Source organism: Staurois parvus, unplaced genomic scaffold (genome assembly GCF_062004578.1).
Source record: "Staurois parvus isolate SC_StPar_1 unplaced genomic scaffold, SC_StPar_1.0 ptg001546l, whole genome shotgun sequence".
Taxonomy (NCBI): Eukaryota; Metazoa; Chordata; class Amphibia; order Anura; family Ranidae; genus Staurois; species Staurois parvus.
Window position 1 is genome coordinate 164,021 of NW_028319342.1, and position 16,068 is coordinate 180,088.

Sequence of the window (16,068 nt, forward strand, 5' to 3'; positions counted from 1 at the left end):
TACATTGGTGGTCAGTGAGAAGAATGTCCCTTACATTGGTGGCCAGTGAGAAGAATGTCCCTTACATTGGTGGCCAGTGGGAAGAATGTCCCTTACATTGGTGGCCAGTGGGAAGAATGTCCCTTACATTGGTGGCCAGTGGGAAGAATGTCCCTTACATTGGTGGCCAGTGGGAAGAATGTCCCTTACATTGGTGGCCAGTGGGAAGAATGTCCCTTACATTGGTGGTCAGTGGGAAGAATGTCCCTTACATTGGTGGCCAGTGGGAAGAATGTCCCTTACATTGGTGGTCAGTGAGAAGAATGTCCCTTACATTGGTGATCAGGGGGAAGAATGTCCCTTACATTGGTGGTTAGTGGGAAGAATGCCCCTTACATTGGTGGTCAGTGGGAAGAATGCCCCTTACATTGGTGGCCAGTGGAAAGAATGTACCATACATTGGTGGCCAGTGGGAAGAATTCTCATTACATTGGTTTTCAGTGGAAAAGGGCCATGTTGCTTTGGTAGTCAACAGAGAAGGGCCTGTTACATTTATGGTGGTGGGGAAAGGGACACCTCACATTGTGGACAGTTGATGAATGCCCTTGACATCATAGAACAGTGAAGAAGGCCCTCCATTACATTCGTGGTCAATGAATAAGCGCTTCTCTTACATTGGTGGCTAGCAAAGAGCTTCTTACATTTAGGTTAAAAGGACAAGGGCCCTCAAATTGGTGGACAGTTGAAGAAAACATGTCCGTCACATTTGCGATTTCGTTAGGGGTTAGTCAACCTCAGAAGGAACCCTAGTTGAGAAAAGCTGGCTTTGAATGACTGGAGACAACACCTTCTCTGGTTGTCTCAACCTGTCATTGGTTTTATCTCAGCAGCTGCTTTGCAAGGCCTTTGTTGGCATTTGTCATACAGCTATCTATAGAATAAAGACATCTACAAAATGTTGATGAAATCAGGGACTAGCAATCAAATAGAATGTGCAACACTGAAAGTCACTTTTAGCTGGTGTAATTGGGGCCTCTGTGAAATAGGTTCTCTTTAGGTGAGAGGAGGTTTCTTCACCCACAATGTCTGAATATTGAAAGTTGTAAACATTTCTATACATCCATTGATGAGACCAGTGCACAGTGAATTGGTCCCTAGATTTATTGAATGGTTTCTAGCAGTGAGTAGAGTTGGCTTTGGTGTGCAATGTTGGGTGATCAAAGACAGAAGACTCAAGTTGACCTCCATTCAAAGTTCTGAGTTACAGGGATCTACATGGCAAAAGCCATGTTTACGATACAATCCGGAACAATCAGAGAACAGCTATGGAAAGAGAAGGAAGCCTGGGGGAAGCCTGGGACTCTGGGTGAGAATTTACCTGCCAGGGAGGAGACCTTCCCTCATCTCCCATGACATCTGAGTGTCACTCAGCTTCCTGCGTCCTCACCACAGGTCAATGGAGAGAGGGTCTCCTTTATAATCAGGGCTTGTAAGGTGGGCATGGAATATTCTTCTCAGTAAGGGAAATCTTTTTGCCAATTTATGTTAATAATTTTAGACATAAAAGTCACCTTTCAATGACCTTCCCGTTCCCCAGGAATGTCAACATGGTACCTCCATAATCCGCTCCACCAACTCTCTCCAAATGTTCTCCTTCTCTCCCCAAAATGTGCAGCCTGAGGACACTACACAGTCCTGTTACCGATGCGCAAATTTAGAGTTTATACCAAAAAATAAAAAAGCAGAAGTTACTTTCAGGCCAAAGTCCAAACACGAAGACAAAGGTGTGGACCTGAGAAGGGAAAAGTGGTGGGCAGCAGGGAGTGCTGCACAGGGTACAGCGATAGGAAGTGCTAGCAACCAGTGGACCATAGCTTCACGTCTGCTCTGACAGCTACTGCTGTCACACTGTGCTCCAACGTGCTCACTCTCCACCCCATCCATCTTTAGCGGACACAAAAGCACGCCGTGCACGTGCAACCACCTTCTGGGTGCTAGAAAGCAAACAATTGACCACACATAGGTAATGCACACTCCATGCCAACCATGAGCAGTCAGAGCGAGGAGGCAGAAAATGGGCACAGGGCAGTATATCCATTCTGTAGATAAATGAATTAAGGGGGCCCAGTTCCATATGTTTGTCCTGGGCAGGGGTGGACTGACAACTCATGGGGCCCCCGGGCAATAGGGGATCATGGGGCCCCTGTGTCCTTGCCCAAACTCAAAAAAGCCTATGAAAAAAGGTACCAGGGGCATCTCATGGGGCCCCCTACTGACCCCGGGCCCTCAGGCAGTGCCCGAGTTTCCAAATGGTCAGTCCGCCCCTGGTCCTGGGCACTCAATGAACCTGTCCCAGTACTGGGGTGGATTACTGAAGTTACGGGTAAATTTTGATGGTTTTTATGTAAGTCAAGCTTCTTCCTCCCAGGTTTCTCTATTGGTCAGACATGCCTTCCGCCACATTAATGGGACTCTGACTCTGGCCTGGGAGGTGAATGCACATGCCTGTATGCCCAAATTTTGTGCAATCTAAACCAGCAAGTGAAATTCTGATTTATTGAAATAACAATCTCTGTGATATTAAACATTCGGTTTTTTAGCACTTTTAGCAGCTGATTTGATGCCTTACTGCAAAGGTTTAGCTAGAACCTTCAGAGTCCCAATGCAAGAAACTACATCCTGGGGCCCTTTACCATGGGTCCCGAGGCCCTTTCCTCTGGCCCTGGAGCCCTTCGCTCTGAGCCCAGGGCACTTCCACAATGGTGGAGCACCATCGTATAAAGATGAAAAAAGATATAAAAAGATATCCAAAGCCTTGAATATGCCGGTCAGTACTGTTCAATCACTTAGGATTTAGGGATCTCTTGATACCAAGCCAAGAAAGATGGCAGCCACAAATGTCAGAAGAATTGTTCAGGATGCAAAGAAAAACCCCCCACAGGTCACCTCAGGAGAAATACAGGCTGCTCTGGAAAAAGATGGGGTGGTTGTTTCAAGGAGCACAATACAACGATATTTGAACAAAAATTATCTGCATGGTCGAGCGGCCAGAAAGAAGCCTTTACTGCACCAATGCCACAAAAAAGCCTAGTGAGGCGTGTCAAGGTGGCGTTGAGCATATTGTAACCGGCCTTTTTTGTGGCTTTGGTGCAGTAAAGGCTTCTTTCTGGCCACTTGACCATGCAGCTCAGTTTTGTTCAAGTATCGTCGTATTGGGCTCCTTCAAAACAACCACACCGTCTTTTTCCAGAGCAGCCTGTATTTCTCCTGAGATTTCCTGTGGGGTTTTCTTTGTATCCCAAACAATCCTTCTGGTAGTTGTGGCTGCAATCTTTCTTGGTCTACCTGACCTTGGCTTGATATCAAGAGATCACCAAATTTTCCACTTCCTAATAATAGACTACAGTACTGACTGGCATATTCAAGGCTTTGGATATCTTTTTATATCCTGTTCCATCTTTAAAAAAGGTCCATTACCTTGCTACGCAGGTCTTTTGATAGTTCTTTTCTGCTCCCCATGGCTCAGTATCTAGCCTGCTCAATGCATTCATGTGAGAGCGAACAAACTCACTATTTATACACAGACACAATTTAAAAAGCCAAAGATGTGGGAAAAGTAACCTTTAATTGCCATTGTAACCTGTGTGTGTCACCTTGTGCGTCTGTGACAAGGCCAAATATTCTGGGGGGGGGACCTTGATCTGGGCCATTTGGGCGATTTCTGGTTTTATGATTTAAAAAAGGAGCCAAACAACTATGATAATAAATGACTTCATATGATCCCTAGCCCACTTTAAGGACACAGGTGCAGCCTCTTTAATGTAATGGGATAGTCACCAGGGGGAAGCTCAGCTGGTATAAAAATGGTGGCCGCCGGACCCCCGTGATCCGACGGCGTGACATCAAGGCTTGCAGGCTCCTCCAAGACGCATTTTGTACACTTGTACGTCTTCAGTAGGGGTGTGCCAGTAGATGGCACACCCCTACTGAAAGGATCCCAGTGGGGCACCACCCGAAGGGAAGGCAAATCTGCAAGGATCCCAGTGGGGCACCACCCGAAGGGAAGGCAAATCTGGTCATTGCAGAAGAGAAGTCACAGCAGAGGTATGCTCAGCAAGGAAGTCATAGGAAAAACTTCAAGAAAATGGAAGTCCTGGTGGGAATTTGGTCCAGGACCCCATTGATGACCACTAAGATACTGTACTTTTCTTTATATATTCCGCAAGCAAAAAAAAGAGACACCTTGCCACCAGTTGAGGATTGTGGCTTGTGGTGTTTCATGGACACTTGTGACATGCTGTTACTCTATCAGGTCTGCTGTGCACTTCTTAGTTCTACCACTGTGTGTCGCCCCAGAGCTGTGTAACTCTCACACTCCCAGAGGCAGCGAATGTTCTGAGACTGCAATGCGCCTATGGAGTGCAGCGCCAGGAACTGCTCAGTGCTGCTAGATACCAGATATTGTAGACAAGAATGACAATTTCCTGTCCACAAGAATATATCAGCTGCTGCAGGACTTCTGATTCCACTCACAGCTCCTTCTGCATGAGCTCTGACTGCCCAGGACATGATTGGAATTTTATAAGTGCTGCAGTGAAACGCAGGAATAAGACCAGAACGCACCGGGTTCACTGGAAAGAACGCGACAAGAACCTGCGTCCATATTTGCATGTTTTTCATGTGACGTAACGCACAAGGGGTCCGATTCACGCAAACTGGAGAAAATGAGGAAAGAAGCTGGTGCCCAAAGCGACCAATCAGAATCCTTGCAACATTTTCGATCGGCTATTGGCATGATTAATTAAACCTCAAATCCACAATGGCCAATCACAGATCATTTGAAATCATTTCAAAAGTCTTTTGATCGGTCTACACTTTGCAGGTCATCGGCGTTCTTTTATAGTTTGGGTTGAGTATATCCAACATCACGTCATTACCGAAACACAGCGATGCTAAAGACACTCAAAAATGGGAACAAAAAAGAAGCTAATGGGGCTTTAACGGGCACCATACCAACAAAACTCCATACACAAGTTGTAAAAATATAGATCTTTATCTTTATTCCACAACATTAAAAACACAATTGAGATCATGAATTTGAGCATAAATAATGCTCAGTGTATAAATCGTGTATCCATTACATATTGTGACTATACAAATCATCAGGATTAGTTTACAAAATATTCCAAAGGATTCCCATATACAATGCAGTGGGTATGGATACAGTTTGTATGTAATGTCTTGAGATTTTTTTCTCCCGTGAGCAATCCTGCAAAACGCGTAAACTAGGCCTGATTTGTATAGTCACAATATGTAATGGATACACGATTTATACACTGAGCATTATTTATGCTCAAATTTGTGATCTCAATTGTGCTTTTAATGCTGTGGAATAAAGATCGTTATTTTTACAACTTATGTATGGAGTTTTGTCGGTATGGTGCCCGTGAAAACCCCATTACCTTCTTTTTTGTTCCCATTTTTTAGTGTCTTTAGAATTTGAGCATAAATAATGCTCAGTGTATAAATCATGTATCCATTACATATTGTGACTATACAAATCATCAGGATTAGTTTACAAAATATTCCAAAGGATTCCCATATACAATGCAGTGGGTATATATACAGCTTGTATGTAATGTCTTGAGATTTTTTTTCTCCCATGAGCAGTCCTGCGAAACGCGTAAACTAATCCTGATGATTTGTATAGTCACAATATGTAATGGATACATGATTTATACACTGAGCATTATTTATGCTCAAATTCGTGATCTCAATCGTGCTTTTAATGTTGTGGAATAAAGATCGTTATTTTTACAACTTATGTATGGAGTTTTGTCGGTATGGTGCCCGTTAAAGCCCCATTAGCTTCTTTTTTGTTCCCATTTTTTAGTGTCTTTAGAATTTGAGCATAAATAATGCTCAGTGTATAAAAACATGTAGCCATTACATATTGTGACTATACAAATCATCAGGCTTAGTTTACGTGTTTCGCAGGACAACAGTCCTGCGAAACGCATGGGAGAAAAAAAATCTCAAGACATTACATAAAAGCTGTATCCATACCCACTGCATTGTATATGGGAATGCTTTGGAATATTTTGTAAACTAATCCTGATGATTTGTACAGTCACAGTATGTAATGGATACATGATTTATACACTGAGCATTATTTATGCTCAAATTCTTTATCTCAATTGCGCTTTTAATGTTGTGGAGTAAAGATATAGATTTTTATAACTTGTGTATGGAGTTTGGTCGGGATGGTGCCAGTTAAAGCCCCATTAGCTTCTTTTTTGTTGGGATCCCATTTTTCAGTGTCTTTTCATTAAGGGGTGTGGCACCAGTAAAGCCCACTTTCAAGGGTGGAGACCATTGTGTATATATGTGTCTCCCTCTCCCTTTTCCTCTGTAATAGCGTCTTAAACCAACTAAACGAACTGAAACGTAGAGGTCAAGAACACCAATACCAAGTACAATGACATAAAACCTATAAAATGTTATGATTCACAGATTTGTTACATTGTTTCCAACATTGTGGGTGGGAGAAGGAGAGTGAAAACAATGTAACAAATATATTTGGGAATACTAACATTTCATGCTTTATGACATTTGTTTTTACAATATTGTACAATAATATTAATGATAAATAGTACAATATTCAGAAGAAGATTTAAGTTATGACCCCCCCCCACCCCCCACCCAGACCTTCTCCGCCTCCGGCCCTCTGCCATGCTGCAGGAGTAAGGGCTCTGATGTGAAAGCGGTGGATGTATAAGGGGTGCTCTTATGTAATGAGAGAGTTCTGTGATGGGGGGCTTTGATATGATGGGAGGACTCTGATATAAAAAATTGGACTTCTGACGTGATGGAGGGACTCTGACTTGAAAGGCAGCCTCTGATGTTCTGGTGGGACTCTGACATGTATGGGTACTCTCTGATGTGATAGGAGGAATCTGTGATGGGGGGGGGGGGGGGGGGGGGACTCTGATGTGATGGTAATACTCTGACATGAGGGGGGGATCTCTAATGTGATGGGGTTGATTCTGATATGAATGGGGAACCTCTGATGCAATGGTGGAACTCTGACATGAAGGGGGACCTCTGATGTGATGGTTTGACATCTGATGTGATGGCAAGACTCTGACATGAATGTTGGCCTTCTGATGTGATGGTGGAACTCAGACATGAAGGGGGACTTCTGAAGTGATGAGGAGACTCTGACATGATGGGGGGGATCACTGGTGTGATGGGGAGGACCACTGATGTGATGGTAGAACTCTGACATAGAAGGGGACTTTGACGTGATGGGGGGACCCTGACGTGATGGGGACAGAGGAGTGATGGGGGGCCCTACGATGTGATGGTGGAACTCTGACAATATGGGAGGACCTCACACATGATGGGGACTCTGATGTGCTGGGGGGGACCTCTAACATGAAGGGGGACCGCTGATGTGATGGGGGGACCTCTGTATGACGTGATGGGGGGGACTTCCGACGTGATGGGGGGGGACCTCTGTGATGGGGGGGACCACTGTCTGATGTGATGGGGGACCCCTGACATGAAGGGGAGGACCTCCGACGTGATGGGGGGACCTCTGCATGATGTGATGGGGGGGATCTCTGACATGAAGGGGGACTCTGATGTGATGGGGGGACCGCTGTATGATGTGATGGGGAGGATCTCTGACGTGAAGAACCTCTGATGTGCTAGGGGGACCTCTGCATGATGTGATGGGGGGGTCTCTCACATGAAGGGGGACTCTGATATGATGGGGGGACCTCTGTATGATATGATGGGGGGACCTCTGTATGTGATGGGGGGGACCTCTGTATGACGTGATGGGGGGACCTCCGTATGATGTGATGGGGGGACCTCTGTATGATGTGATGGGGGGACCTCTGACATGAAGGGGGACCTCTGTATGATGTGATGGGGGGGACCCCTGACGTGAAGGGGGTGTTTGTGGGCACCACCCCTTAATCAGAATCCATTTTTTCTGAATGTAGACTGAGGTGCATTATGATTTTACATCCTATTAAAGGGCGTTGTGTCTGAACACAGGCTGAGGGACCCCTGAAGTCCCGGCTGGTTTCGTCGGTTTAGGATGCAAAGTTTTGGGGGATTCTGGTATAGTGAGAATTGGGGGATCACCTTCATAATCCACGGAGCGATTTATACTGGATTTCCTCCTGGATTCTGGAGGCGGAGCTTAGCTAGAAGGCCACCAAAGGCAGGCCGCCAGCGCTCAGTCCAGACCTGCTCTGCGTTCCCCGATAACACGCCATGATGGGGGTATTACGCCAACCTGCCGCGCATGACGTAACAGAGCACAGTGCTGCGTTTCCTGTCATCCTGTGCTGCGATCTCCATTGGACCCCCTGAGAAAGTCGATGGTGAGGGGGTGTGGTGACTCCACAATCAAGATGATGTGTATGAATGAGTGATGTCACTCCCCCATGCAAGTGTGTTGGGGTGCCATTCAAAATGAATGGCACTGCCATGCAGCGACGCATGCAACATGCATTCCACGTGTTACAATAACATGTATGTGTAAATGGACCCTAAAGCTCGAGTACTCCACACAGGAAATCATTTCTATATACAGAGAAATATTCCATATCGTGGCGGCTCATCACATCCCCGGCTCTGGTCATCTATTATACAGGTGCAATCATCAATTCCACAGTTCTCCTATACATCCCCCTCTGCTCCAGGGGGGAAATCCATAAAACATGGCCTGATGGGGGGGCAGGAGCTTCACATCACACATTTCTGCTTCATCAAAGTTTATTGCAGCTTTGTTCAAGGCAGAAAAGAGAACATCGGAGTCTGGGGACTTCTGCTGCAACTCTTAGATGACAACACAGTTCTTCTATTGTAGAGAAAGTCACGGCCGCCATAGTGGTGGGGAATGTGGACGTCTCAGCAGCTTCATCAGATCATAAAGGGGCAATACAGAGGGGACTGGGGCTGTGCCCCACAAAGCATTGACTGAGGGGGGAAAGAGGTACCCCTTCCACCCGGCCATACTGCGGTCATAACTCACTTTCTACTGTATGGAGAGCTCTGTGTGAGGTGATGAATAGTTCTGGATTTCTGAAGAGTTGGGGTCCGTTACCACAGCCACTGTTGTGTATCCAACGCTTTATGCATGCAATTAAGAGGGGGGGGGTTGACAAGGGTCTCCAGGGACTGGAGTACTACGCGCCTCTACAAAACAAATGGTTGTCAAGGAGCCTCTAGGCACTGGACGGTGGTCAAGGAGCCTCTAGGCACTGGACGGTGGTCAAGGAGCCTCTAGGCACTGGACGGTGGTCAAGGAGCCTCTAGGCACTGGACGGTGGTCAAGGAGCCTCTAGGCACTGGACGGTGGTCAAGGAGCCTCTAGGCACTGGACGGTGGTCAAGGAGCCTCTAGGCACTGGACGGTGGTCAAGGAGCCTCTAGGCACTGGACGGTGGTCAAGGAGCCTCTAGGCACTGGACGGTGGTCAAGGAGCCTCTAGGCACTGGACGGTGGTCAAGGAGCCTCTAGGCACTGGACGGTGGTCAAGGAGCCTCTAGGCACTGGACGGTGGTCAAGGAGCCTCTAGGCACTGGACGGTGGTCAAGGAGCCTCCAAGCACTGGACGGTGGTCAAGGAGCCTCCAAGCACTGGACGGTGGTCAAGGAGCCTCTAGGCACTGGACGGTGGTCAAGGAGCCTCTAGGCACTGGACAGTGGTCAAGGAGCCTCCAGGCACTGGACGGTGGTCAAGGAGCCTCTAGGCGCTGGACAGTGGTCAAGGAGCCTCTAGGCACTGGACGGTGGTCAAGGAGCCTCCAAGCACTGGACGGTGGTCAAGGAGCCTCTAGGGATTGTATAGTGATCAGGGCCCCTCTGGGACTGGATGGTGGTCAGCGTACCTCTAGTAACTGGATGTTGGTTAGGGTGCCTCTAAGGACTGGACACTTGTCAGGGTGCTTCTAGGGACTACTGGACGTTATTCAGTTGATCAGTGCATCTAGGGACTGGATGGTGGTCAGGAAGTCTCTAGAGACTGGACAGTGGACAGGGTGTCTCTAGGCACTGGACAGGGGATCAGGGCTCCTCTGGGGATTGAACGGTGGTCAGGGCACCTCTAGGGAATGGACAGTAGGCAGCGTGTCTATTGGGACTGGACAGTGGTCAGGGCAGCTCTAAGGACCAAAGATAGTGGGCGCCTCTAGAACAGGAAGGTAGTTAGAGCACCTCTGAGGACTTGTTAGTGGTCAGGGAGCCTCTAGGGACTGGACAGTGGTCAAAGCTCTTCTAGATACCAGACAGTGGGCAGGACACCTATAGGGACTGGTCAGGGTACCTCTAGGGACTGGACTGTGGGCAGGGTGACTCTTGGGATTGAATTGCGGTCAAGTCACCTCATGGGACCATACAGAGTAGTGGGTGCTTCTAGAACAGGATTGTAGTTATGGTGTCTCTAGGGATTGGTCCCACTAGTGGGATGAGGATGCTTCATAGTCCCTGGCCGGGAGAAGACACAGAAGGCTCTGCAGGGTGGTGGCGCCCTCTGTGTCAGGAGTGTGAACAACAAAGGTGCTTCGATATCAAACATTTCGGTGGAGTGAAGATCTGCTGCATTTGTGTTGTGTGATGTTCAGGAAACACATCGATGGGTCAGGCAGAGAATACTCACAGCTCCAGGAAGATGAAATATTCCTTCTTGGTCTCAAACACATCGACCAGCTGCAGAATGTTGGGGTGCTTTACCCTGCAAGGAATGAAAGGGGGCGACACTGAGCGGGGAGCAGTGGACAGAAATTACTGAATCAAGGACAGATATATAGGAGATACATTACCACAACAGAATACATACAGGTATATAGGGAATAATCCCCACAGTGGGATATATACAGGTGTATAGGGGATAATCCCCACAGTGGGATATATACAGGTATATAGGGGATAATCCCCACAGTGGGATATATACAGGTGTATAGGGGATAATCCCCACAGTGGGATATATACAGGTATATAGGGGATAATCCCCACAGTGTGATATATACAGGTATATAGGGGATAATCCTCCCAGTGGGATATATACAGGTATATAGGGGATAATCCCCACAGTGGGATATATACAGGTATATAGGGGATAATCCCCACAGTGGACTATATACAGGTATATAGGGGATAATCCCCACAGTGGACTATATACAGGTGTATAGGGGATAATCCCCACAGTGGACTATATACAGGTGTATAGGGGATAATCCCCACAGTGGACTATATACAGGTGTATAGGGGATAATCCCCACAGTGGACTATATACAGGTGTATAGGGGATAATCCCCACAGTGGGATATATACAGGTATATAGGGGATAATCCCCACAGTGGACTATATACAGGTGTATAGGGGATAATCCTCACAGTGGGATATATACAGGTATATAGGGGATAATCCCCACAGTGGGATATATACAGGTATATAGGGGATAATCCCCACAGTGGACTATATACAGGTGTATAGGGGATAATCCCCACAGTGGGATATATACAGGTATATAGGGGATAATCCCCACAGTGGGATATATACAGGTATATAGGGGATAATCCCCACAGTGGACTATATACAGGTATATAGGGGATAATCCTCCCAGTGGGATATATACAGGTGTATAGGGGATAATCCCCACAGTGGAATATATACAGGTATATAGGGGATAATCCCCACAGTGGGATATATACAGGTGTATAGGGGATAATCCCCACAGTGGGATATATACAGGTGTATAGGGGATAATCCTCCCAGTGGGATATATACAGGTATATAGGGGATAATCCTCCCAGTGGGATATATACAGGTATATAGGGGATAATCCCCACAGTGGGATATATACAGGTATATAGGGGATAATCCCCACAGTGGGATATATACAGGTATATAGGGGATATATACAGGTATATAGGGGATAATCCCCACAGTGGGATATATACAGGTATATAGGGGATAATCCCCACAGTGGGATATATACAGGTATATAGGGGATAATCCCCACAGTGGACTATATACAGGTGTATAGGGGATAATCCTCACAGTGGGATATATACAGGTGTATAGGGGATAATCCCCACAGTGGGATATATACAGGTATATAGGGGATAATCCCCACAGTGGGATATATACAGGTATATAGGGGATAATCCTCACAGTGGACTATATACAGGTATATAGGGGATAATCCCCACAGTGGGATATATACAGGTATATAGGGGATAATCCCCACAGTGGGATATATACAGGTATATAGGGGATAATCCCCACAGTGGGATATATACAGGTGTATAGGGGATAATCCCCACAGTGGGATATATACAGGTGTATAGGGGATAATCCTCACAGTGGACTATATACAGGTATATAGGGGATAATCCCCACAGTGGGATATATACAGGTGTATAGGGGATAATCCCCACAGTGGGATATATACAGGTATATAGGGGATAATCCTCACAGTGGACTATATACAGGTATATAGGGGATAATCCCCACAGTGGGATATATACAGGTATATAGGGGATAATCCTCCCAGTGGGATATATACAGGTATATAGGGGATAATCCCCACAGTGGGATATATACAGGTATATAGGGGATAATCCCCACAGTGGGATATATACAGGTATATAGGGGATAATCCCCACAGTGGGATATATACAGGTATATAGGGGATAATCCCCACAGTGGGATATATACAGGTGTATAGGGGATAATCCCCACAGTGGGATATATACAGGTGTATAGGGGATAATCCCCACAGTGGGATATATACAGGTGTATAGGGGATAATCCCCACAGTGGGATATATACAGGTATATAGGGGATAATCCTCACAGTGGGATATATACAGGTGTATAGGGGATAATCCCCACAGTGGACTATATACAGGTGTATAGGGGATAATCCCCACAGTGGACTATATACAGGTGTATAGGGGATAATCCCCACAGTGGACTATATACAGGTGTATAGGGGATAATCCCCACAGTGGGATATATACAGGTGTATAGGGGATAATCCCCACAGTGGGATATATACAGGTGTATAGGGGATAATCCCCACAGTGGGATATATACAGGTGTATAGGGGATAATCCCCACAGTGGGATATATACAGGTGTATAGGGGATAATCCCCACAGTGGGATATATACAGGTGTATAGGGGATAATCCCCACAGTGGGATATATACAGGTGTATAGGGGATAATCCCCACAGTGGGATATATACAGGTGTATAGGGGATAATCCCCACAGTGGGATATATACAGGTATATAGGGGATAATCCCCACAGTGGGATATATACAGGTATATAGGGGATAATCCCCACAGTGGGATATATACAGGTATATAGGGGATAATCCCCACAGTGGGATATATACAGGTATATAGGGGATAATCCCCCCAGTGGGATATATACAGGTATATAGGGGATAATCCCCACAGTGGACTATATACAGGTATATAGGGGATAATCCCCACAGTGGACTATATACAGGTATATAGGGGATAATCCCCACAGTGGACTATATACAGGTATATAGGGGATAATCCCCACAGTGGGATATATACAGGTATATAGGGGATAATCCTCCCAGTGGGATATATACAGGTGTATAGGGGATAATCCCCACAGTGGACTATATACAGGTATATAGGGGATAATCCCCACAGTGGCATATATACAGGTGTATAGGGGATAATCCCCACAGTGGGATATATACAGGTGTATAGGGGATAATCCCCACAGTGGACTATATACAGATATATAGGGGATAATCCCCACAGTGGGATATATACAGGTGTATAGGGGATAATCCCCACAGTGGACTATATACAGGTGTATAGGGGATAATCCCCACAGTGGGATATATACAGGTATATAGGGGATAATCCCCACAGTGGGATATATACAGGTATATAGGGGATAATCCCCACAGTGGGATATATACAGGTATATAGGGGATAATCCCCACAGTGGACTATATACAGGTATATAGGGGATAATCCTCACAGTGGGATATATACAGGTATATAGGGGATAATCCTCACAGTGGGATATATACAGGTGTATAGGGGATAATCCCCACAGTGGACTATATACAGGTATATAGGGGATAATCCCCACAGTGGGATATATACAGGTGTATAGGGGATAATCCCCACAGTGGGATATATACAGGTATATAGGGGATAATCCTCACAGTGGGATATATACAGGTATATAGGGGATAATCCTCACAGTGGGATATATACAGGTGTATAGGGGATAATCCTCACAGTGGGATATATACAGGTATATAGGGGATAATCCTCACAGTGGGATATATACAGGTGTATAGGGGATAATCCTCACAGTGGACTATATACAGGTATATAGGGGATAATCCCCACAGTGGGATATATACAGGTGTATAGGGGATAATCCCCACAGTGGGATATATACAGGTGTATAGGGGATAATCCCCACAGTGGGATATATACAGGTGTATAGGGGATAATCCCCACAGTGGGATATATACAGGTGTATAGGGGATAATCCCCACAGTGGGATATATACAGGTATATAGGGGATAATCCTCCCAGTGGGATATATACAGGTATATAGGGGATAATCCTCACAGTGGGATATATACAGGTATATAGGGGATAATCCCCACAGTGGACTATATACAGGTATATAGGGGATAATCCCCACAGTGGGATATATACAGGTATATAGGGGATAATCCCCACAGTGGGATATATACAGGTATATAGGGGATAATCCTCCCAGTGGGATATATACAGGTGTATAGGGGATAATCCTCACAGTGGGATATATACAGGTATATAGGGGATAATCCTCACAGTGGGATATATACAGGTATATAGGGGATAATCCCCACAGTGGACTATATACAGGTATATAGGGGATAATCCTCACAGTGGGATATATACAGGTATATAGGGGATAATCCCCACAGTGGACTATATACAGGTATATAGGGGATAATCCCCACAGTGGGATATATACAGGTATATAGGGGATAATCCCCACAGTGGGATATATACAGGTATATAGGGGATAATCCTCACAGTGGGATATATACAGGTATATAGGGGATAATCCCCACAGTGGGATATATACAGGTATATAGGGGTTAATCCCCACAGTGGGATATATACAGGTATATAGGGGATAATCCTCCCAGTGGGATATATACAGGTATATAGGGGATAATCCCCACAGTGGACTATATACAGGTATATAGGGGACCAATCCTTGCAGCTCACATTTTGAGGATGTTGATCTCATTTTTGGCCGCCTTGCGGACTTTGCGCCCATCTCTCTTCAGGAAGCGTTTGCAGGTATAAAGTTTTCCTGATGATTTGTCTTTGGCTCTGAAGACTTCGCAGAATTCCTCTCTGTGGGGTAAAACATTTGTGACGTTTTATTCCATCTACAGGATCATCGCTACAATCACTCCTTATGGTAACTTTTCGGCCAAATTTTCTGCTGACTCAGCTTTTTTTTCTCTTTAATAACCCGCAGCAAGTTCCCTCCTATGGTTTTTCAGGTGTCCATAGACCATGTGACCATAGTCCTCCCCCTATTTCTCTAGTGTAGCCCGGCAGGGCCCTGTCAGTAGGAGTGTGCACACTGCACGGTGCGTTTAGTCATACATTGTAAGATTTATTTATTTTTATTTTTTTTCTCATTGCAGAGTCAGACAAGACTAGGAAATCCTAGAAGAGAAAAGAACGGAGGAACTCTACAAATGACACAATCCTGCAATAAATGAATGGTTAAGAAAAAATAGAGTATCAAAGCCGAAACCAAAATTGTAATATATTTCAGTTTACCAATCATTAGATGTGGCGGCTGCATTTGTTTTCTTTTTTTTTTTTAGGCCTTTATTCTGTTTTCACCTGGTGATCCGGCCAGTAGCACACCTCCTGTATTAGAGCGCCCCCACTCTGGATCAAGGAGCACAGGGGAAACTTTTGGACAGCATCATAGTTAATCTGGGTGAAGGGGAGTGTTAGATGGACTAGCAGATTTAGA

At 45.6% G+C, this 16,068-nt stretch overlaps 1 protein-coding gene across 1 annotated transcript in view; it reads right to left on the bottom strand.

The window, feature by feature from the left end:
- LOC149435311 (caM kinase-like vesicle-associated protein) overlaps positions 1-15,428 on the bottom strand; it is a gene marked incomplete at its 5' end in the record, with an annotated part of 37,667 nt that extends 22,239 nt beyond the window's left edge. Inside the window, 2 exons of the mRNA XM_089662803.1 lie at positions 10,656-10,730; positions 15,297-15,428. Of these exons, the coding sequence (XP_089518929.1) occupies positions 10,656-10,730; positions 15,297-15,428 (207 nt within the window). The remainder of the gene's footprint in view (positions 1-10,655; positions 10,731-15,296) is intronic.
- Between the last annotated feature and the right edge of the window lie 640 nt (positions 15,429-16,068).